Genomic DNA, 25,648 nt, shown 5'->3' on the forward strand with positions numbered 1-25,648 from the left:
CATGCATCATTTTCGAGCGTATATGCCTAATGGAGGTGGACACCAAGACGTAGTAGGCAGTCTGGGTGTCAACCTCAAGTGGGCGAATACGCCTGAAAATGATGTAAGGCAGAGCGCACATTTGAGAACCCTGACGGGATCCACGAACGGGAAGATAAGCGCAAAGTGAAAGCACCCTAATGTGCATTTCCACTTTAAAAATAAAGGACCAACCAAATAGGAAAATTTTCATTCAGTATCTATTTAAAAGGGGATTGCCCTGAGAATAAAAATGGTGTCTAAACGATTAACCAAAATGAAAATGTATATGCGTTAAAAATTTTGAAATCTTTAATCAATGTCTCCTTATCAAAGGATAAGACATTCTTTACGTTTCTTCAGTCTTGACATAGCAGGAAATATTTCTTGAAATGTCACAGTCCTCACAACATTATTCATTCTTGTTAAACCCCTAGAAAACCCATATAATTAGTTTACCACATGAAATCATATATTTAGTAGCTTGAAAACAATTAAATAAATGACAGAAAACAACATTTGTAAAGGAGTTAGATTTATAAATATAAAACATTTTGACAAGTCTTTCCCAAGAATACAGATAATACAGAGGTCGTCATTTGTCCAAACTGTTGAAACTAGGGAGAATTTAAGTTTTCTATTAAAGCTTCGATTGCTTTCATGTTTTTGGAGTCTTTTGGTTTGGTCACAACGCCCTTGAGTCCATTTTTAACTTGGGCAGCAATTTCTTCATGCGAACTCTGTAAAAGGCTATAAAAAAATAAATACAAAAATCAGAAAAATATGCGCAAAATCAAGGCAAACATTAAAAATGAACTTAACATGTTGTATTTATTCTATATGTTTTTCTGCAAAAACAAAATAGCTAAACTGTTTCCCACTAGCACATGCTCGAAGCAGTAATACCCCTTTTAATTTACAAACCAAAACAGCAGCGAGACTAACCACTGTGCAATGATGAAAAACATTAAAATATTTAAACCTTGTAATCCCGACCGAATAATGACTTTGTACCATAATGCTCCATAGAACACGGTGCTATTGAGTGCCTGTAACCAGCTAAACAATAAGCGAAGGCCACCAGGAACTGCGCTAATGACTGCTGCCTAACAATGTACAGAAGAGGGCTAGGTGATTACAATGAGCGAGTCACCGAACAAAGGCTAGAATGCTCACGCTGAGCTGTGCTTCATTACAAGTCAACTTTCTGGGTTTCCTAGCGGTGCTGCGAGAGCCAGATCCATTTCTCCTAGGTCAGTTGTCTCGCAAAACTAAGCCAGCCATTCCTAATGAGGATTAGAGAGGTGAATAGTGCAGGGTCTCAAAGGAGCTGGAATTAGCGTGGTTTGTGACCTTCTCCGTACCACACATGATGAATGGGTGAAAAAGGGCAGCGATTAAAATCACAAAGTAGAAGAACTAACAAAAGTTGGAAAACATTAAGCAAATACATAGACGAAGCAAAAGCTTTCTTTTATTTTTCTCAGCTCTACTATTCATCAAACATATATTCCTCCATTTGCTGCCCTGAATTTTTGAGGTCATTTCTAGAAAATTTCAATCCGCAATTGAAGTTCTTCAAACACACGTATCTGTCTAAAAGGTACGTCTTCCCTGACACGAAGGCCTTGCCCACATGTAAACGGCATTCGTAAGCCAAAAGAAAGCGTGGATAAACACAGAACAGGTGTGAACCTACGGTAGGCCACAGTCACACTGCTGTATAAATCGGACTGAGGTTGGACTGCAGTGAACAGGTAGGCACCCAGGTTTCCCGATCAGAGCATGTGTCTATGCAGTCGTCACGCTCGGGTTGGAAGAGCCACCAATCAGTCTGTGCATTGTGACCCCATCTTGGTCCGATTTATACGGCCATCTGACTGCGCCCTTATGGTTTTACTCGGTAGGATCCATTTCTGATTTTGGCTCACAAATAATAATGCAAGATAAAGATTTGTGAATAAGGACTAAAGAGAAGATTAAAACGGAGATGACTAAATCTGCCTCAAATTTTGTTTACTAGCCCACTAAATACAGTATTCCCAATCATTTCTTCACCAAAAGGTCAGTACCAGCGATGGTAAAATGCTGCAATATAAAATAAGCAATGACCACAATGGATGACACCACAAAAAGTCTGAAAACATTTTGATTAATTATTAATTACTTTAATTGTTATGCCCCACCTTTCCAGTTCTCATGTAGCCCAATATCAGTAGACAACTTAGTAAAGTAAGATAAATACAAGTATAAAATAACATGTGAATCCATAAAGATCTATTTCAGATCACAATGGAAAAGGAATTTGTATTTTGTGACCATAGACCAATGTAGTGTCTCAATTTTCTAATAGCAGCGCACCAAACTTTCCTGCAGGCTACTTTTTTTTCCCCCCAAACCGGCTTCTAAAACGGAGATTTGTCCATTGCCACCTCAAATTTGATTATTCAATTTTCCCCCAAATTATAATATAATTATTTAAAGGGAACCTGCCACCTGTTCTGGCCGCTATAAGATGCAGCCACTGCCTTTCAGGGCTTACCTACAGCATTCTATAAATCTTTGATAAGCCCCCGGTCCGACTTGAAAGATATGAAAAATAAGATTCATTATACTCCCCCGGGAGACTGGCGGTTCGGTCCGATTGGTGTCGCAGGTCCGAGGTTGGCGCCTCACATCTTCTTGTGATGCTGCCCTCCTGCTTGCTTCCTCACTCCTGGCATCACACTTCTGCACAGGCATACTTCTCTGCCCTGTTGAGTGCAGAACAAAGTACTGCAGTGCACAGGCACCAGGAAAAGTCAGAGGCTCCCAGCGCCAGTGCACTACAGCACTTTTTTCTGCCCTCAACAGGGCAGAGAAGCATGCCTGTGCAGAAGTGCGATTCCGGGAGCGAAGAAGAAAGCAGGAGGGCGGTATTGCAAGAAGATGGGAGGCGCCGGACCCGGACCTGGGACACCCATCGGATCGGACCGCTCCCCCCGCCGGGTGAGTATAATAAAACTTATTTTTCTTCACTTGCAGGTCAGATCGGGGGCTTATCTACAGCATTATATAATGCTGTAGATAAGCCCTGAAAGGCAGCGGCCGCATCGTATAGCGGCCAAAACAGGTGACAGGTGCACTTTAAGGTGGGATTTGAACTTTTACAAAACGTTCATATCTCATAAAGAAGTGTCAAAAGTTTTAATTGGTGCAGTGACCCCCAGTGTTTGTTAAAATTAGTAGAAAGAAACTCTTCTTCTCATCCAAGCCTTAACACGGGCTCAGAAATTTTGTGGAGCTCATCTTCAGTCTTGAGGACAGCGTTCTTGGGTGATATTGCTCCTTTGTTGTTGACACTGGTGGGGGGGTCAATGCACAAAGTCTCCACTGACCAAGGTTTTCTTGCATACCTTTAGAAAGCTTTTGCCATGTAAAAGTGTAGTAATGAGCGAACATGCTAGGAAAAGGTGTTATCGGAGCATGCTCGGGTGATAATCAAGAGTCTTCGGCATGCTCAAATAATATTTTTTTAGTCCCCGCAGCTGCATATCTCAAGGTTGTTAGACAGTTGCAACACATGTAGGGATTGCCTGTTTGTTAAGACATGAGCATACTCTGATAACACCTTATTCGAGCACGTTCCCTCATCACTACTAGGAAGTACTTAAGGGCGTCATCCAAGTGTAGTATGAAACTGACAATACCGGAGAATCCGTACACTGCACTGTGAGCGGGCTGTCTCTTTGCCCGTATGTATGTGATTTGCATCGCTCACATTCTTACTACATGTGCTTAGCCCCTCTCAGTTCACTTCTATTGAGAGACAAACACTAGTCAGCACATGACTGCAAGTATAAGACTCACAATTACAACCCACCATCACAAACAATATTTAAGAATCCTGACAGCATGCACAGGACACGCAGACAGGATTCAGAGTTCTGCAATCATAGACTGACTGCAGACTTTCATCACAAGCCTGCACAACCCTTTTAAAGGCAGTAAGAGACATATAAGTATGTTACAGGTAAAAGGAAATGTTACGTCTATAACGCTCTAGGTGGCGCTCTTACCAGCAAAGGACTATGGCTCCTCGGTTTACTTTTGCCCAAGTGCTGAGGTTCTTGATGCTGACGTGTTCTATCAATGTTCTAGCAAAAGATGCTGATAAAAATAAAATTAAAAAATACAGTTACTTTGAAAAAACATGAGTATATAAAAAGTCCAAGAATAGGCAGGGCACACACACCAATACATTTTATTCCATAAAAATAAAAATTCCATGACCTTTGGGGTAAGCACGGCTCCCTCCTCACAAAACTTGCCACTGTGGCCGTTTTGCGTCTCAAGTGACGCTCTAAAGGTGCTTTTTTATTTATTTGTCGAACATGGATACTTAAGCACCACTTATGGAAATGCACGATTAAACCCGATGTGCATATTGGAGGATATATTGCTGTCCCTAATCCACACATGAGGATTTTTGAGTAATCTGTATATTTGCGTGTCTTGCTATAGATGCCTTACTAGCAATAATATTTTAGACGTGAGAAACATTTGAAGGGTGATAAAGCTAGCTCTAAGGAAAAACTAAATAGCAAAAGTAGAAAAAGGCAAAACATGGAATAAAGTGTTTTTTTTTTTTTTTTTTTTTTATAGAAGTATGAATGTTCGCATTCACAAATCTACGTTTTACAAAACTGAATAGGTGGTCTTTTTCACTCAGAGCACTGTGGTGATAATTTCATAATATTCAAAGGAGGACGTGAATCTTTTCCTGCCCTCAGAATCTGACGACTAAAAACAGCAGCCTGAATTTAGACAATTGCCCCTTTATTGATTTTGCAGATATGCAATAGCACGACTTATACAATGGCATATAGAAGTTTAGGCACCCCTGGTCAAAATTACCGTTATTGTGAACACCAAAGCAAGTTGAAGATGAAATCTATTATATAAAGCTCAAGTGTGTGTGTGTGTGTGTGTGTGTGTGTATGTCCGGGATTGGCATCCGCACCGTCGCAGCTACAGCCACAAAATTTGGCACAGTCACACGTCTGGACCCCGAGAGCGTCCTAGGCTATGTTGTGAGGCGAAATTTTAACCCCGCGCGTTCCAATTCACCAAACAATTTTGCCCCATCTACATAATGGGGAAAAAGTGTGTATCAAGCCCCGCCCCTCATTATGATGTCATAATGGTTGCCATGGCAACGCTGGTGTCATCATAGGTTGCAAGCCCCGCCGCTCATTATGATGTCATAATGGTTGACTATGGGATGGAGGATGTGTGATGGGTATATGGGCACTGGACTATGGGATGGAGGATATGTATGACGGGTATATGGGCACGGGACTATGGGATGGCGGATATGTATGATGGGTACATGGGCACGGGATTATGGGATGGAGGATATGTATGATGGGTATATGGGCATGGCAACCTTGTTAAATGAGCAAAGGAATAAATCCATATTCATTTGTGTACATATATTCCCTTAAAAACTTTTATTGATAATTTGAATAAAAAACACCAATTCCCGTGTAATCCACAAAGACAAAACAGCCCTATTCAAAAGCTACAATAACCTAACTGGACACCTTCCTAGCCGTGGAGGTTGGCACCCTAGAAGAAATCGATTGTTTGGCGCCCCCACTCGGACGTCGTCTGTCCCTAACTCCCCTAACTCACCCTGGATGCAAAGGTGAGAAAACAATCAATGAAAGGAATGAGATGAAGGAAGGGAAAAAAAAAAGGGTCATATGTAGAATGAATACTAATGGGCAAGAAACATATAAAATATTAGGAGTGACCCTAAAAAAGGTACTAATCTCAAAAAGAGACCAACAATAAAACACGTACAGCAATGTTATTGCACCCTAATTGCAGGTGCTGATGAAGCAAAATATGGATATAAAATCCAAGAATACATCACCATGCGGTTCCTAAATAGAAAAAAGTCAAAACACATGGCCCACATATATAATGCTCATATGAGATAACATATAGATATAAATATCCCAAAAAAAATGAAATAAGCATGCATGGCCATGCAGTTACTTATCAGAAGGAGTAGAAAATCGCCTCGACGCGTTTCCCCGTTGTTGCGGTTCCTCAGGAGGCCTATAACTTTAGTACCATCGATGCTGGATATGTTTTATGATGCCCCAGATACCATGATGAAAAAGGCATAGGGGCGGTCTCAAAAGAAGGAGGTTATATAGCCCACATAGTAAACAATCTTATCAACACACCCAATCAGCATGTCTCACACTAAGCAGTCACAGGAAGTAGAACCGCTCACTTGCCTCACCAATCAGACATCGCTTAAGAAGTTAACAAGATCCCTCTGCGTTCCATCCATAGTCAGCGTGCGTGTCAGCCCAACTGCGCATGTGTGGAGATGTCATATTCCTCCTAAACAGAGCGCCAGTTTCATACTGCGCAAAAACGCTGGGGCTGCATAGATCCATAGTCGGCGTACATGTAGGCCCAACTGCGCATGTGCAGAAATGTCATATTACTCCTAAATAGAGCGCCAACTTCAAACCGCGCAAGCGCAGGGGCCGCAAAGTCAGAGATTCATCGGATCAACAGCGCATGTCCAAGAATTACCCAGGGATAATATATTATATAATTAAAGGAAAAAGAAATGCAAAACCGCACTAGGGCAGAACCCTTTGAAGATGTATCATTATACCCATAATGTTTATACAAAAAGATAGAAAAAATCCATTCTTAAGCCCAGGGATTCTTTCTTTTTTCTTTTTTCAAAAAATCTGGATAAATATAATGAGCCTCAAAAATAAAGAGGTAGAAGTAAGCTTAGATCAGAATAAAAAGATGTAAGAACCAAAATTTAGAACATAATGATAATATTCCTCATAATAGAGCTAGTGTGCCAATAATAACACACTACTTATAATAGACTAGCTAAATCTCTTCAAAACTACCCAAACCATTGAAAGAGCAAAAGAAAGCCAAATAAATAGAAATAGTCATAAGAAGCAAGTATAAGATAGACATTCATTAAGGCCTTTTGGAGAGAGGGATTGGAGCCTATATATCCACTCAACTTCTTTTCTCTGTATAATTTTATCCAAATCCCCCCCTCGGGGTTTTGGTCTAACTAGCTCTATCATGCTAAATGTGATCTCCTTGAGAGATCCACCATGAACCTCATTCATGTGTCGGGCGATGGGTGTATCTCTCTTATTCTTAATATCATTTAAATGTTCACCCACCCTAACTGAGTTCTCTGATTGTCTTCCCAACATAATCAAGCGGGCATGTGCATGTTGCTTTGTAAACCATCCCAGAGGATCTACAATTCCCAAAATCTCTAATATAATAGACCTTAGCGTCCACTGAACTACAGAATGTTTTTGACTGGAACATAACTCCACATCTAGAACAATTTCCACACCTAAAAAAACCTCACGGTCTGCGATCCAACCAAGTACCCTCCTTCTTTGGCCTCTGATAGAAACTAAGGACCAAATGATCCCCAAGAGATCTACCTCTTCTGTAGGTAATACTAGGCAAAGGAGCAATAAAGTCTTTTAAATGAGGATCAGCTAAGAGAATACCCCAATGCTTTTTAAAGATTTGATATACTCTCTCAGCTTGACTGTCATAGGTGCCTATCATCCTAGTTATATCCTTATCGTCCCTTTTGTCCCTAGTTCCCAAAAGAGACGATCTGTCAACAGATAGAGCTTCCTTATAGGATCTCCTCAGAATATATTCTGGATAGCCTCTCGCTTTAAACCTACGATGCAGATCGTCAGCTTGGTTCTTAAAAGTACCCAAATCCGAACAGTTTCTCCTCAAATGGAGAAACTGCCCCTTTGGTATACCTCTTTTTAGGGGAATATGGTGATGGCTGGTCCACCTAAGTAGATTATTTGTGGATGTCGGTTTGCGATAAGTGCAAGTCTCAATGTTCCCATTCTGCTTCTTCGTGATAGTTAAGTCAAGAAAGTTAAGTTTGCTTTTTCAATGGTTTGGGTAGTTTTGAAGAGATTTAGCTAGTCTATTATAAGTAGTGTGTTATTATTGGCACACTAGCTCTATTATGAGGAATATTATCATTATGTTCTAAATTTTGGTTCTTACATCTTTTTATTCTGATCTAAGCTTACTTCTACCTCTTTATTTTTGAGGCTCATTATATTTATCCAGATTTTTTGAAAAAAGAAAGAATCCCTGGGCTTAAGAATGGATTTTTTCTATCTTTTTGTATAAACATTATGGGTATAATGATACATCTTCAAAGGGTTCTGCCCTAGTGCGGTTTTGCATTTCTTTTTTCTTTAATTATATAATATATTATCCCTGGGTAATTCTTGGACATGCGCTGTTGATCCGATGAATCTCTGACTTTGCGGCCCCTGCGCTTGCGCGGTTTGAAGTTGGCGCTTTATTTAGGAGTAATATGACATTTCTGCACATGCGCAGTTGGGCCTACATGTACGCCGACTATGGATCTATGCAGCCCCAGCGTTTTTGCGCAGTATGAAACTGGCGCTCTGTTTAGGAGGAATATGACATCTCCACACATGCGCAGTTGGGCTGACACGCACGCTGACTATGGATGGAACGCAGAGGGATCTTGTTAACTTCTTAAGCGATGTCTGATTGGTGAGGCAAGTGAGCGGTTCTACTTCCTGTGACTGCTTAGTGTGAGACATGCTGATTGGGTGTGTTGATAAGATTGTTTACTATGAGGGCTATATAACCACCTTCTTTTGAGACCGCCCCTATGCCTTTTTCATCATGGTATCTGGGGCATCATAAAACATATCCAGCATCGATGGTACTAAAGTTATAGGCCTCCTGAGGAACCGCAACAACGGGGAAACGCGTCGAGGCGATTTTCTACTCCTTCTGATAAGTAACTGCATGGCCATGCATGCTTATTTCATTTTTTTTGGGATATTTATATCTATATGTTATCTCATATGAGCATTATATATGTGGGCCATGTGTTTTGACTTTTTTCTATTTAGGAACCGCATGGTGATGTATTCTTGGATTTTATATCCATATTTTGCTTCATCAGCACCTGCAATTAGGGTGCAATAACATTGCTGTACGTGTTTTATTGTTGGTCTCTTTTTGAGATTAGTACCTTTTTTAGGGTCACTCCTAATATTTAATAATATGTTTCTTGCCCATTAGTATTCATTCTACACATGACCTTTTTTTTTTCCCTTCCTTCATCTCATTCCTTTCATTGATTGTTTTCTCATCTTTGCATCCAGGGTGAGTTAGGGGAGTTAGGGACAGACGACGTCCGAGTGGGGGCGCCAAACAATCGATTTCTTCTAGGGTGCCAACCTCCACGGCTAGGAAGGTGTCCAGTTAGGTTATTGTAGCTTTTGAATAGGGCTGTTTTGTCTTTGTGGATTACACGGGAATTGGTGTTTTTTATTCAAATTATCAATAAAAGTTTTTAAGGGAATATATGTACACAAATGTATATGGGCATGGGACTAAGATGAAGGATGTGTGATGGGTATATGGGCACTCGACTATGGGATGGTGAATATGTATGATGGGTATATGGGCATAGGACTATGGGATGGAGGATGTGTGATGGGTATATGGGCATGGGACTATGGGATGGAGGATGTGTGATGGGTATATGGGCACTCGACTATGGGATGGAGGATATGTATGATGGGTATATGGGTACGGGCCTATGGGATCGTGAATATGTATGATGGGTATATGGGCACGGGACTATGGGATGGAGGATAATTATAATTTGCTATAACTAACCACAGTTAGTTACTATGCCCGGGCAGCGCCGGGCTCTTCAGCTAGTGATCTCTAAAAGGCCTAAAAATTACACGTTTTCCTTTGTATTTAGGCAAAACACACAGTCAATTTTTACATTTTAAAAATGCAAACGTTTGCGCACCCTGCATGGTTAGTACCTAGTAACATCCCTTTTGAAAGTATCACAGCTTGTAAACACTTTTTGTAGCCAGCCAAGAGTCCTTCAATTCTTATTTTTGGGAAAATTCTTCCAGTTCTGTGAGATTCCTGGGTCGTCTTGCATGCACTGCTATTTTGAGGTCCAGCCACAGATTTTCAATGGTGTTCAGATCAGTGGATTGTGAGGACCATTGTAAAACCTTCAGCTTGTGCCTTTGGAGGTAGTATATTGTGGATTTTGACGTGTGTTTAGGATCATTATCCATCTGTGGAAGCCATACTCTTTTCAAATTCACACAGATCATGTTCTGTTTGCATCAAGAATTTTTTGAAATTTCACCGAATCCATTCTTCTTTTTACCCAAGAAATGGTCCCCGTGCCATTGGCTGCAACACAATCTAAATGCGTGACTGATCCACCACCATGCTTAATGGTGGGGAGAGATGTGTTCTTTTTTCTCCACACATACCTTTGATCATTGTGGCCAAGAGTTCTATTTTAACCTTATCGGTCCACAGGACATGTTTCAAAAATGCATCAGGCTTGTTTAGATGTGCTTTTGCATACTTCTGACTCTGAATTTTATAGTGAGGACGCAGGAGGTTTCCTTCTTATGACTCTTCTTTGAAGGCCATATCTGTGCAGGTGTCTCTGATCAGTAGAACAATGTACCACAACTCCAGAGGCTGCAAAATCTTTTTCAAGGTCTTTTGCAGTCAAGGCTGGGGATCAGATTTGCCTCTCTAGCAATCCTACGAGCTGCTCTCACTGAAATTTTGCTTGGTTTTCCAGACCTTATCTTAACCTCCACTGTTCCTGTTAACTGCCATTTCTTAATTACATTTCAAACTGAGGAAAGGGCAACTTGAAAACGCTTTGCTATCTTATTATAGCCTTCTCCTGTTCTGCGGCCTACACCATTTTCATTTGCAGAATGCTAGGGAGCTGCTTAGAAGAACTAAAAAAAAAACAAAAAAAAAAAAACTGGGAAATTTGCATCTCCTAGCCTTGCCTAACGAAGATAGAGAACAAGCAATAACCCTAAAAGGCGAATTAAGGTTTGAAACCTTGGTAAAAGTCATCTAAGCACACAAATCTCCAAAACTTTTGCATTGGCTTATTTTCCTTTTTTGTAATTTTTCAAATGCAAAAATTGACTATATATATTATTTGCCTAAAATACAAAGGAAGGGTGTCATATTTTACTTTAGCCCTTTCAGAGATCATTTCATTTTAAACTTACTTAACTGTTTACATTAACAGTAATTTTGACCAGGTGTGCCCAACTGTTTACATGCCATGGCATGTCTGAATATATAGTATCTAAAATCTGCAGCAATCAAAGCTGAGCAAGGGGTCAGGAACTAGATTCCAAAATATTGTTTTCAAAATAAACAATTATAAAAACAAAAAGACACTCTACGCTCTCAAATGAAACTATTCTTAAAGCGAACCGGTCATCAGGATTTTGCTAAGTAGACAACAGGCATTGTCAGGTGCGTGTTGTTACACTGATTAAAATGATACGAGATGAAGAAATCTGTCTTGGGGTTCTTGTTTAATCTGTGCTTGCAGTTTTGAGTTAATGAGATGCACTTGCCTCGGGGCGGGCCTTTTTTTTGGTGCTCTGGGCTTAAATGACAGGTTACTGAACCTTCATAGTGACCTGGCTCCTATTTTAAATACTGTGCTGAAGATAGGATCTTGGAGATGGGAATACCCCCTTTAAAAAGAAAGGGCATCGTCCTCCAACAAACCAACCAACCAAAAGGTTTACCAAGATTCATGTCAGAAACTGTTGGAAATAACATTGCAAATCTATGAATGATAATAGCAAGTGCATCTTGTATAAACTTGGTGAGCTTCACCAAAGTGAGATGACTGTATTAGTACATTTTGCCTAAAGAGTATAAATTTCCAACATTTTAAATTTTCTTGATTAGCATAAAGCGTCATCTTTTAATGGTGCCAGTAAAAGAAATAGAAGTGGCAACACTGGCGATACTAATAACAGAACCATTTACAATGTATCTAAGAAGTTTGTCTTAGGCCTGTTTCACACTTCAGTTTTTTTCCATCAGTCAAGATCCGCTGTTTTCCTAAAAAAACGGATCCGCCATTTTGTTTGGGGAATCCGTTTTTTTCCCCATTGACTTGCATTACTGGCGGATCTTGACGGATGGGCATCCGTCGGATCAGTTTTTTTGCGGATCCGCCATTTTTTTTTTTTTGCGTCCGCCGACATGCCTGGACGGAGTTTGTAACGTTTTTTTGGCTGAAGGATCCGCATGTGTGTACGAGAAATGATCTCAGCCAGAAATTTAACCCTGAAATCATTTGTGGCGAATGGTAACAAAAAATATTCTCTCTCTCTCGTCCCCGGACTGCGGTTCCTTTAAAATTCTTCAGCCAACGGATCCATCAAAAAACAGTCCGCTGGCATCCGTTACCTTCAGTTACCAACGGATCCGCTTTCCACCATCTTGGCGGATTTTAACTGACAAGAAAAAACTGAAGTGTGAAACAGGCCTTACGAAACCCACGGAAATGAGGAGTGTGTCACCATACAACAAACACTGGCACAACAAAAAAAAAAAAAAAAAAAGGGGATAACGCAGTTAGGCCAGACAGAGCATGATTAAGAGAAAGGGAAAATCAACATTAATAAATCCTGGGAAATATAAGTGTTAATTACTCCATTCCATGATTAAAAGAGATTGCAGAATCAGAGACGAGAAAGAGATCCCAAGGAAAATCCTTCAACTAAAGCATGAGAAACATAGCTAGATGCAATGGCTACTTGGCATTTGATCACCAGCTGTGAAAATGCACTTTTTTTTGGGCCTTGTTTAGGAACAGAACATTCTGTAAATGTCGATAAAGGCTATAAAGCAAAACATCCCATTCACAGTATCTACACTTCTATGGAGTGACTACAGACACAAATGTATCCTCTAGCGGTATCTTTGTAGATGTTTCACCATGTGGCAGAATTAATAATATAGAACTGTACAAATGTGAGCAGTGTGCTGTAACATTTTGCATCCAAAAGTAAGTACAAACAGAAAGCAGTAACAGTATGAAAGGGTCTGCTGGAAGCATGGAGCAGGAACGGAACACCGGATACATTCTATAAAAGTCATAGAGACGTTCAACATGCAAGCGCTTACCTTCTTTACCACGCTCTTTTAAGTCCTTATCTTGCTTCAGCAACCATTTCAGCACAAGGTGACCAGCAGGGTGCTCCGCGATGTGAAGCTTTAAAGAACCACAATGAAGTTACACTCAAACCCAAGGGGGACCCTGCGCCTACATCAAATGCTACATGTAACCAATCTTTCTTTGATGCACTAACAAATGTCACGCAGTAAGGGGTTTTATAAGGCCTGCAGTGTTTTATACATAGTTTTCAATTCATCTAAAATGTATGCCAACAATTGGGAATGGAAAAAATTAATATCAAGTATATAATAAACACTAAACAAAGTTACAAAGAAATGGGCTGAAAATCTCGGCTTATACACAAGTATATACAGTATTTGATTTATTATGTCAGGCTATTTTTTACCCATTAGATTCTGTGCTAAATATTACACTTTCAATTGGTTAGTAAATGTTGTTCCCATATCTAGTTATTACAGTATTTAAAAAAAAAAAAACAAAAGATACGAAAGCACCTCCAAAAAGAAGCAAATGTGAACAGGTGCAAGCTGAGGGGACTAATACATACATAGCAAAGAATACAGCAACATACTGAATCCACTAAGATAAATACAAATGTGTCATTTTCAAAATTAAATTTATACTGTCGTAAGGCGCTATCAATTGGAAAATAAAGGAATTTTTTTATGGCCACAAAGAATAAAAGGAATACATTTTAAAATTTGCTCCCCTTTCTAGAAATTATTTTCATACATTGAGCAATTTTTTACGGGGATGGGGCTAGTAACAGCAATTTGGATTAGCAGTGGCTTTGTTTTTATTCATTTTTTTAATTTAATGCTCACATTGTGCCCCCCATTAGGTAAAAACAGACCTTTGGGGGGCATTTCATCACACTTCAACACTGAAAGTTTTTTTTTAACCTGATGTTTCCTGTAACTGGAGCTGGTATATTAGGCACAGTTACAGTGGAAATGCAGCCTCCTAGACCCCTGGGTCGGGAGGAGAAAGCAACATTAGCGTTTCTATTACTGCATGCACAGCGCTCGTTCAGCGCTTATGTCTGAGGAATAGAGACAATAACAAACCAGCCCTGCCTTCTCTATGGAGAGCCTGGCTGTGTCTGATGACCGTGTGCAGCTGCTCTACTATGCAATGACATTTCAGTTGGTGACGAGTTTTTGATGTTACAGGTTTTTTTTCAGCATTTCTGCACTTTAGGTAAATTAGAGTGCTTACTCTTTTCATTGTGTTTGAGTGGATTTTTTATTCATTTTTTATCATTTTGTATGCTGTGGTTTGTCTCTTTGTTTGATGTGTCATTTTACATAAAGCTGCTTTGTTTTGGATATTAAATGGTATTTGGCTTTAACAAAAATTATTGTTACAGTCTTGTGAGAGCTGTATGTGCTTTTTAGTGTTTCTGCAGTGGAAATGCACTGCAGTTTATCTGTAGATTTTCCGCCTCTCATGTAATTCTACAGGGAAAATCTGGGTATAAAACTCATCGCACTCACAAGAGAAACTAAGATGTTGCAAAATTTTAAGCACACACCGCAGGTCAGTTAACGCTAAGTGGAAAAGATGGACAGAGGACATTAGATTTTCTAAAATCCCATCCACTTTGCTTGAACTGTAAGACTCTGCGTTTCTGACGCAGCGTCAAAAACTGATAGTGGGCACACAGCCTTATCTGTTGGTGGTCAGGAAGTAATTCACATTGGGACCACCCCTTTAACTATAAGAAAGTAGACTATATCTAACGAGAAATACCTCTCCATCTTTGCCACCTGGTATAAAATCTTGGGCAGCTATACTGGCAATTGCAGACATGACAGCCTGAGGGTCCCCCTCTGCATATAACAGCGTATTCGTCACCATGGTACACAATGCGTTCTGTAACACCAAGTCTTGGATGTTCTCCTCGAGATACTTTAGCAATGGCCCAGAGATGGCTTCCAGCAGCTCGCGGTGTCGCACCGCAGGATCCTTTTTGCTGTAAGGAGAGGACAAAGTTAACAAAACCAAACCTGAAGTGTTTAAAAGCACAAAATTGTGATAAACTTGGCTCTCAAATTTTGACGATACATAAATTTAATCCAAACTGTAGTACAGAGTCCAGACGTTTCGGCCAAACAGTGACCCTCATCAGTGTACCAGACTGCTGTTTGGTGCGGTGTAATAATAAAGACGGATCATACACCGTGCCTCTTTGTATCCTATGATTTGATTAGAGGCTTCGTAGTTTTAGGTAACCGTTTAGGTTCCTTGGAAAAGGAATATAATCTTTAAACTAGAGGGGTATTGTTAACAGTGTGGTATCTGCTGTACTTCTTAGATTAAGTTGTATCTTTAAATCAGGGAGGCACTGTGTGCAATGGAGCACTTGCTATGCTCGCTGTGATATGTTATATCAGTTTCAGTACAGTGGAGCCTGGAGCGTGGTCTAACGCGGTTAAATATCAGGATAATCTGAAACATATTAATTATATGCACAGTAAACATGTGATTATGCCGCAGCGCAAGTGCCACGGCTGGCACCTGCAGAAGGGCTTTTTTTTCCCAATATGCATTTTTAATACTGATTATGTAAACTAGGGGGCAGGTGACTGAGGGATCAGTGACCCATCAGCAGTCTTCATTATGAATATTTAAAAACAGACCTCAAAACTAATCAATGGGATTATATAGTCAGTAGTAACACCGGAAGCAACCAAAAATAACCCCTAAAATTTAACTTTTAATTCAATAACTAAAAACATTAGTGAAAATGACAAAAAGAAGGAGGGGTACAGGACAAAAATGAAGGGTAATAAAGATACTATTTTAGTTCTCTTCAGTTATCATACAGTATGGGCCACCAGCTAAATTGCCCTAGTCAGCCCTAGTTTAACCCTTCCTAGCCGCGGAGGTTGGCACCCTAGTTGTAGACGATATGGCGCCCCCGCTCAACGTCGGTATCCCTAATGACCCCTACGTCTCCCTACATATATAAAAAAGGGACACAAAAAAGAAAAACACACACACTTATAATACCGAAAAAATGAAGAGACAAATAGTCTCATAGATAATACTAAAATGCTATGAACTTATCTCGTAGTAATTCTGATGGTATAAAAACCCCTCAAAGAACTTATCTCATAGTAAAAAGAATGATAAATGGGGTTAATATAAAAAAAGCAGCTTAGAGAAGGACTTATCTCGTAGTCACAAAAATACTAATAAGGTGCAAATGGCAGAACCAATTACCAAATAGCAAAATCAGTAAAAACCAACTACAAGAAAATTCAATGAAAAGCACATATACTAATTTATTTGTCCGGATCCCCGGACAGACATTTAGAAAATAGTACAAAAATTGCACATTAAAGGCAGTAAAAATGCAGCCTATGTAGCACATGCGGCGGCCATTACCTTGAAAATGGGGGTAAGAATCACCCCATTTCACAAAAATACAAAAACCAGCTCAAATCCAATATCTGTGCATAGAACAAAACACACCAAACATGTGCTACCTCACAAAAATCATAGATGAAAATAGGTGAAAAAATGAGACTGCCAAATTCATCTCAGATTATACAATGTGGTACACCGATATTCAAGTGGCAATGCATACATAGTATAAACCAACAGAGCATAATTGCTCAATCAATTGAATCTAATAGATAGTACCACAGAGGGATCTGCCAAAAATAATGTACAACATTATACTTATCAGCCACTTGATGCATATGGAAACCCGAAGCGTTTCCCCCTCTTAGTCCGCTGAGGGTTCATCAGGGGTCAAAAAGTGGGGTCTCATTACCCCTGGCCGAGAGAGCAATACAGTGTGCGACCTACTCCAAGCGCGTTCACCGCCATTGTTTAAAGATTCTGCGCTGGTATAGAACGCCCACTTCCGGTCACCGCAATCCAAGATGGTGGTCTAAACCGGAAGGGATTCATATTGGGGACGAACAGTACTCAGACATGCTGTCCAGTGCAGCAGCCACCTGAATGACGTAGACAACGCACACCCTACTAAAAGGCACTGACAGAAACAAGAATTAGCAAATTAGTGCCTAAAACCAAATAATTAGACAGAATACTACATCCTTCTCGCTGGAGATAACAGATTCCGCAAATAATGTGCAGAAAATCTTATAGTCTAAAAAGAGTATAATTAATTATAGGATGAAATGCTAATTAGGTGCGCGTAACCATCCATATGAATTCAAAAAATAACCTCATTGTTCAGAGCACCTAGTTCCTTGACAAAAATCGATAGAAAAAAATCCTCAATGGTATGGAGTAGAATAAATGTATCCCTAGATAGAATAAAAACTAAATGAAAAATAATCACCAATAGTAATAATATACTAACCCAATCATCAAAAACACTCTAGAAAGCAGGCTGGGAAAATGTGAAACCCACTGATTATAGATAACTACTAAAATTTAGCTGTTCATTAAGGCCTTTTGGGCTCTGTGATTCAAGCCAAAAAATCCAGCGTGTCTCACGCTGTAGGATTCTGTTAATCCCAATCTCCCTGTCTGACTGCGGGCTGCACTCTCTCTATAACACGAAAATTAATATGTTTATCATCACCTCCATGTACCATATTGACATGACGGGCTAAAGGGGTATCTCTTTTGTGTCGAATATCCCCCAAATGTTCCCCTATGCGGACACGTAATTCACGCTTTGTTTTGCCAACATAGTCAAGGGGGCAGGTACAAGTACACAAATATACAACTCCAGTGGTTTTGCAATTTGCAAAGCTTTTCATTTCATAAACCCTCTTTGTATAGGCACAGCAAAAGGTGTGAGATACACAAATATATTTACAAAAACTGCAGTGTCCACACTTAAAAGTGCCTGTTGCTCTATTCCGCAGCCACGTTTCCTCTCTTTTCTGAGGCTCCAAATGGCTGCCTACCACCCGATCCTTTATTGACCTACCCTTCCTAAATGTAACTGATGGACCCGGAGTGATACAATCACATAGGTCATGATCCATTTTCAGGATAGACCAATACTTCTCCAGAATGTTCATGACTTTACCGGATTGATCATCGAAGGTCCCCATCAGTCTAGTGATTGTATTAGAGTCCTCCCTTGCCCTCGGAGCCAACAAGGACATCCTGCTTACTTGTTTAGCGTGTTTATAAGCCGGTTCAATCACCCTTGTTGGGTATCCCCTGCTTCTAAACCTCCTCCATAAATCCCTCGACTGTAATTCAAATCATTCCAATCAGAGCAGTTCCTCCGAACTCTGAGGAACTGACCCCTTGGTATACCTCGTTTAAGGGGGGGGGGATGATGACTTTCCCACCTCAAGAGACTATTGGTCGAGGTTGGTTTTCGGTGCAGGTTGGTTTTAAGCAAGCCATCTGAAGAAATAGAAATATTAACATCTAGGAATGTGATCTGATCTCCACCTACCTCATGGGTGAAGAAAAGACCCAGCTCATTCTTATTAAGGGTATCAACAAAGGACCTGAATGATTCTCCACACCCCGCCCAGAGGACGAGGATGTCGTCGATGTACCGACCCCAGAATAAAATCCTAGGGGACCAGACGACATCCTTGTCCCCAAAGACCTTAGTGTCCTCCCACCAGCCCAGGAGCAAATTAGCATAAGTAGGGGCACAAGGGCTCCCCATCGCTGTGCCCCTGAGCTGGTGGTAATACCTCCCATTAAATAGGAAGAAATTATGACGCAATACAAATTGAAGAAGTTCCAGCAGGAAATTGTTGTGTGCTCCAAAATGGATACCTCTCCCCTTGAGAAAATGCTCAACAGCTCTTAGACCTTCTGTATGGCCAATACTGCTATACAGAGCCTCGACATCAATGGAGGCCAGTATCGTACCTGGGTCCACTATGATTCCTTCAAGTTTATTAAGAAGGTCCATTCTATCTCTCAAATATGAGGGCAGGGATAGCACAAATGGTCTCAACAATTGATCCAAATACATGCTGGAGTTCTGACAAAGGGCATCAATCCCCGAAACGATAGGTCTACCTTTAAGGTGATTGAACCCCTCATGGATCTTGGGCAGGGAGTAGAACGTCGCTGTAACTGGCCACTTGGGTAATAAGAAGTTGAACTCATTCTTTGAGATCAACTTCGAATCTAAAGCCCTTCTAAGCAATGCTGACAATTTCAGACTATATTCCTTCGTCGGATCACTCCTGAGTAACTCATACGTTGATTTGTCAGAGAGAATCCTCATACACATTTGAATATATTCATCTCCATTGAGGATAACAGTGTTACCCCCTTTATCAGAAGGCTTCAATACAATCCGGTCATTATCACCAAACCACAGAGAACCACATGAAAACCCCCCACACAGGCCCGACCCAGGGCACGAACATATCATTAACTGTAAATAAAGATTAAACCCTTAGGGACAGAGCCAATTTTGTACTTAATGAATTTTTACAATTCTAACCACTGTCACTCTGAGGTTATAACTCTGGAACATTTCAACGTATCACACTGACTTTTTTTGTGACATATTTTACTTCATGTTAGTGGTAAAATTTCTTCGATATGACTTGCGTTTATTTATGAAAAAAAAAAATGGAGATTTGTCAAAAATTTAGAAAATTTTGCAATTTTCAAACTTTTAATTTTGTGCCTTTAAATCAGAGTCCTATCACACAAAATAGTTAATAAATAACATTTCCCACATGTCCACTTTACATCAGCACAATTTTTTTTGTTAGGACGTTATAAGGGTTAAAAGCTGACCAGCAACTTCTCATTTTATAACAAAATTTACGAAACCATTTTTTTTAGGGACCACCTCATATTTGAAGCTAGTTTGGGGGGGGGGTCAATATAACAGAAAATACCCAAAAGTGACACCATTCTAAAAACTGCACCCCTCAAGGTGCGCAAAACCACATTCAAGAAGTTTATTAACCCTTCAGGTGCTTCATGAGAACTAAAGCAATGTGGAAGAAAAAAATGAGCATTTTACTTTTTCACAAAACATTTACTTCGGAACCAAACTTTATTTTATTTTCACAAGGGTATCAGGAGAAAATGGACCTCAAAATGTGTTGTGCAATTTCTCCTGAGTACGCCAATACCCCATATGTGGGGGAAAGCCATGGCAGGGCTGAGAAGGGAGGGAGCACAGTTTGACTTTAACGTAAAATTGGCCGGACTCAATTGCGGGCGCCATGTCGCGTTTGGAGACCCCCGATGTACCTAAACAGTGGAAACTCTCCAATTCTAACTCCAATCCTAACAGCCCTAAACCCAACACACCCCTAACCCTAACTCCAACACCACAACCTTAACCCCAACCATAAGCCTAGCGCTAACCCTAGCCCCAACCCTAACGTTAGCTCTAACACTAGTTGAAAAATTTTAAAAATACATTTTTTTTAATTATATTACTTTTACCTATCTAAGGGGGTGATAAAGGGGGGTTTGATTTACAATTTTTTTTTTATTTTGATCATTGTGATAGACCCCATCACAGTGATTAAAATTAACTAATACGAAAAATTTCCAATTGTTTCTGGGTGCCAGCCGGCAGATCTCAGCGGGCATGCTGTGATGCGCCCACCATTTTCATCCCTGAAGACGCTGAGGGCCAGGGGCCAGGACACGGGGATGCAGGAGGTACCGGGGTGGCTCGGGGGACCCCCATTTCTCTTTTTTCTGATGTGCTAGATCATATCAGAGGAGAGAGAAATAAATGAGAAATCAAACTTTTTTTTTTTGCGGTCGCCGTTATTCGGTGAGCAGCCACAACATTGGGGACGGTAAAAAACCGTCCTGAATCATATTCTCTGGGGTCTCTGCTACCCCGGAGATTTTCCGATGCTGGGGGGGGGCTATAACCTTACTTCTCAGCCTCGTTAAAAAGTGGTGCTGAGGAATAAGTACCCTTAACTGCTGCCGTTAAAAGGTGTATCAGCGGTCGTTAAGGGGTTAAACAACAACCACAAGACAGATCAACCAAGTTATCATTGTAATCAGTATAACGGCGCCAACCTGACACTGCGTATAGGTTACTGAGCACAATCCTGCTGACAGGTTTGCTTTAAAGCAAGTCAGTCAGCACAGAATGACTGTTCAAACCAAGTATACAGGCGCTCGATGCTTATGGCGGGGCCAATCATCTATATACACCGTCCCAACTGTGTGTTTTCCCTCTATGTCCATACCCCATTTTCTTTGACAGCATTGGCTTTACAGAGCAAGAGAATGGTGGAGACAGGGAGAAAACAAGCAGGTGGGAAGGTGCTCTTAAATATTTGGTTGCACTGTGATGTGCCTAGCGCTTGTTTTGGGGTTGAACAGTCATTTGGTGTTAACGTAATCCCTTTAAAATGCTTGTATCTGGAGCTAAAAATCACTTTTGCAATTCGGTTTCATTAAAAATGTTGCACCGTTTGGCTACTACAGGCTCTTTGTTTCCCTACATATACAACTTTAATGTGGTCATAAACCAGCGTAGAGGAGCTTTATAAACTCTCCCATTGGACTATCAGAATGAGCTCACTGACAAAATTCTCAGTTAACCCATTTTACATCCAGAAATCGAGCAACACAGAAGCTTTATACAATTGGAAAATTTTTAATGAAAATTAAGGCAGCTGATCCAAGTCATGTAGTCTCAGGATGAGCAGTGACTGCCAGTGTCTGGGAGCGAGGTATGAAAGCGCCCCCCATACAAGACTGAAGATACGCCGAAATAAGCTGCAAGTAGAAAGTTCACATGCTGCGCCCATGAATCTCTCTACAAAAGAGCAACGCAGCACAAAACAGAAATGAACAGCAGAATCAGGGAAGCGCAGGGATTTGTACAAGGTATTTAACTTTTTTGAGCAAGTGGCAAGTCTTAAGAAAAAAAAAAAAATGTCACCAAAAGTGAACAATCCCTTTAGTCTTTAAATGGATATAGGAGTGTAAATGACAGAGTCTGGCAGCTGAGACATTCTCAGTCTAGACTAAGCTTATTGCATTCTATTATGCCATTAATCAGTATGCAGTTTCCACCTTTATCATCTGTCTCTGCCTATGGAAAGTGTTGGAAGTGAAAGAAAAACAAACTTAAAGTGTTAAAAGATATAAAATAAATAAGTATTCCAGCCTTCCTTCAAACCCGCACTAGTAGGGGAATGGCTGAGCTAACTAAGCACTGGGCTTTGTAGGTGCCACTTTTTGAACAAAGAAACAGCATGCTTGCCTGGCCACCACTGAAGCCCCATCTTGCCAGACTATTTAAGGAGCGCTTTGCGTGCCCACCCACCGATCTCTTAACCACACTCATTCAGTGTCTAGAACCCTACAGAGCTAAAAGTTTCAGGCTGGGATAACCTATTATTGTAAGCTGTGAACCGAATACTTCTGTACAGAACCTGGCAGCAGGCTGATTGGCAATAGATACCCTTACATCCTTCACAAGGTTTTTCAGAATTAGAAAAACACGCACGTCCCTTAGAAACCCGATGTGTACCTTGGTTACCAGCTCCCTGCATCAGCGCGCTGTTAACTAAGGTACACAGCAACGCCGCGCGCTCGGCGTCGCTGGTGAAGCTGTCTGTTTGACAGCTCACCAGCAATCATGTAGCGACTCACCAGCGATCCTGACACGTTAATATCGTTGTCGGGATCGCTGGTGAGTCGCTGTGTGTGACGGGGCCTTAAGGCCTAGAGCCAACACTGCATGTCCTGTGTGCCTGGCGAGTAGTGGCCACAGTCAGGCAGGAGCGAGATGTCAGAGTGTGCCTGTGTAAGCAGGTGAAAGGATGCAGTAATGTAGGGAATGTAGAACTAGGATTAACAACAGTGCGGTTTAATTTATAACAATAATGAACTTTTCACAGGGCGGTAACCGGTAATTATCAGTAAAATTATGGTATAACACAACAGTCTTATTATTAAACTTCACTTATCGTGACTCCTCTGTTCCTTAATCGCATGCAGTCCGATGAGCGTTGTAATACCGGCAGCGGCCGGCACTGGGTCTGCAGGCATAACCTGCCAAAACACAATTTAACTTCAGGTGGCAACAGGCTGTCACCGGTTTTGCCTGTTGAGCCCATTAAACTGTAAAGCCGAGATGGGAAGTGCCGTAGTCTCTGTCCTGTACGTGCTCTGCTGCACGCCTGCCAAGGAGGGGGAATACACCTCACGATCCTGCACCTGGCACTCGGTTCTCAATGCGAGCAACGCACACTGTTTGTCAGAGTGCCCAACGCTCTGAACACACACTGAATCTTGGGGGCCCTCACGTAACCTCTGTCGGGCACGGCTCCGCACTTTCTGCGAAGCGCTGTACACCTGCTTCTTCTCTCTGCCGTCGGGAATCTCCTGTCTTTTCCCGCGCTTCCTGTTCTCTCTCCGGTCTCACCACGGCCCCTTTCACTAGGTCATGGGTCCTGTCCGGTTCCCCATTCTTTTTCCCCAGCAACATTGGACAAAGACTCGACAGTTACGGACCCAGCATTGCACAGGTACCCGCAGCCCGGTCTTCCTCCTTATACCTGCAGCCATTGTGTTCATGCCCACACTGACATTATGAGCACCTCGCACAATCATCCAGTGTCAGTGCGCAAGCAGGAGATGCAGAGTTGAAAAATCAAAGTTTGGTAATAACATTATTATGCAAAGAGGAGAGTGTGATGGTGCACCAAAGCATAGGACACGCGCCAAGGGTGCACCAACGCATAAGCCACGCGCCATAGGTGCACCAAAGCATAGACCACGCGCCAAGGGTGCACACCAAAGCGTACGCCACACGGCAAGGGTGCATAGGCCATGCGGCAAAGCATAGGCCACGCAAAAGGGTGCGCCAAAGCATAGGCCAAGCGCCAAGGGTTCGCCAAAGCACCCCAATTTGCATATGAAATACAAGGTTATTTTTACGGTAGCTACAGAGTTAAGTTATACTTTACTTATCCTGAATGCTTTAAAAAATAGTGGCCAGGTCCCTTACATAAATGTTTAAAGTAGTTAAAATGCCATTTTGGGGGTGACCGCCTCCCTTTTTAGTATATTGCAGTCTTACAAGTCCATGTAAAATTTGATTTCCTTTTACTCATTTACCTTTTAATGGAAGGTACACTTTAAAAAGCGTATGTATCTATGTATTAACTATTGCATGTTTCTACAAGCTGCACAACATAGATGATGTCTACCAGCATGAGACTGATGAGCTGCGAATTTCTCTAGGATGTCCAACATTAATCACCATATGGGCTACAGAAATTAAATATTCATTTCTAGACAGATCCAGTATTCATCTGCTCTAGTTACAAAAAATAATGTGATATGTGAACTAGGCCAGCCTGGGGAACACAGCATGTGTGCAAGCACACACATCTATTTTATCAGCTGAAATATCAAAGCTGCATGCGATTTCGCTTGAGGAGAAGGAGACATTGATCATCTGCCATGTTATCTAGCCATCACTTAAAAACAGTAGTGATCACTTGAGCAAGTCTCTGCAAAACAATCACAAAATGTACAACGGTACACAACTACATTTTGTCTGAAGGCAACATGCAGGATTGTACTACTTGAAGATACCATAACCATACATCTATTTTATGGGGGGGCAAGCAGGGGCACACATTTCTGGCACAAGGACAGGCCGGATGCACCAGACACGTTAGGCTTTAAATTTGGCCCATGTCTTATTACCCTAATGCATTTCTGATTACCACCAGCACACAAAGTCAATCCCGCACAAATGTTCTCCATTGTGTTACATTTCCAGTTGATGAAAACTCTGAGCAGTGCTGGGGTTGGGAACTGTTCACCTTCTTTCCAATCAGAGTAGGCACCAAAACTCTCCTGTAGACATTAATAAATCATTCCCAGATGTCAGTTTCCTGTGGCTCAAATGACTGCAGTAAACGGCTATACAGAGGGAAGAACTGCAGCTTAGCAAAGTGACAGGCCCCATAATCATGTACAGGAAACAGAATTACATCTCACATTCGTTTTGGTTGGACTTTTTGCCACAAAAATGTATACATGGTTTTTATAAAAAGTTACAGCTTAATGCAAAATTACATGCAATCACCCATGATTGTACATCACTGGTGTCCTCTTCATAATATGGGAGGTTTTTACTTTAGAGGACAAATGGGTATGGAAATTTAAAGGGAACCTGTCACCAGGCTCTCTCAACATAAAGGTACGGCCACCACCTTTCATGGCTTTTTTCTTACAGTATTCTAGCATGATATATGCAAGTCTCCAATCTTATCTGTATAGCACAAAAAAGACCTTTTATTATACCCACAGATGGTCCAGAGCAATGGAAGCCTCCTCTCTTCCTACAATCGCCATCCTCTTGCTTGCTTCATGTGGAAGACTTGTCCTATGTCACCCAGACAGTGTCCCCCATCGCGGTCCTTTGCCGGCATACTTTCCTCTGCCTTGTCGCATGTACTGCACATGCGCTGGGAAAGGTCAAAGAATGCAGATGACCCGTAGGTAAAGCTGATGCATGCGCACTACGGTACTTTGCTCTGTCCTCAGCCTACGCGATTGGGAGACACTGCGTGGATG

General features: G+C 41.2%; 1 protein-coding gene across 3 annotated transcripts in view; it reads right to left on the reverse strand.

Moving 5' to 3' along the window:
• Nucleotides 1-536: 536 nt before the first annotated feature.
• PUM3 (pumilio RNA binding family member 3) overlaps nucleotides 537-25,648 on the reverse strand; it is a 151,888-nt gene continuing 126,776 nt past the window's right edge. For all 3 annotated transcript variants that reach the window (XM_073542610.1, XM_073542609.1, XM_073542611.1), the window contains exons 15-18: nucleotides 14,885-15,107; nucleotides 13,120-13,207; nucleotides 4,077-4,167; nucleotides 537-768 (exon numbers count right to left, since the gene is read on the reverse strand). In XM_073542610.1, coding sequence (XP_073398711.1) covers nucleotides 636-768; nucleotides 4,077-4,167; nucleotides 13,120-13,207; nucleotides 14,885-15,107 — 535 coding nt within the window. In that variant the 3' untranslated portion in view covers nucleotides 537-635. The remainder of the gene's footprint in view (nucleotides 769-4,076; nucleotides 4,168-13,119; nucleotides 13,208-14,884; nucleotides 15,108-25,648) is intronic.

The sequence above is a fragment of the Dendrobates tinctorius genome, unplaced genomic scaffold (genome assembly GCF_039654945.1).
Source record: "Dendrobates tinctorius isolate UK_male_01 unplaced genomic scaffold, ASM3965494v1 ptg000128l, whole genome shotgun sequence".
NCBI classification, from domain to species: domain Eukaryota; kingdom Metazoa; phylum Chordata; class Amphibia; order Anura; family Dendrobatidae; genus Dendrobates; species Dendrobates tinctorius.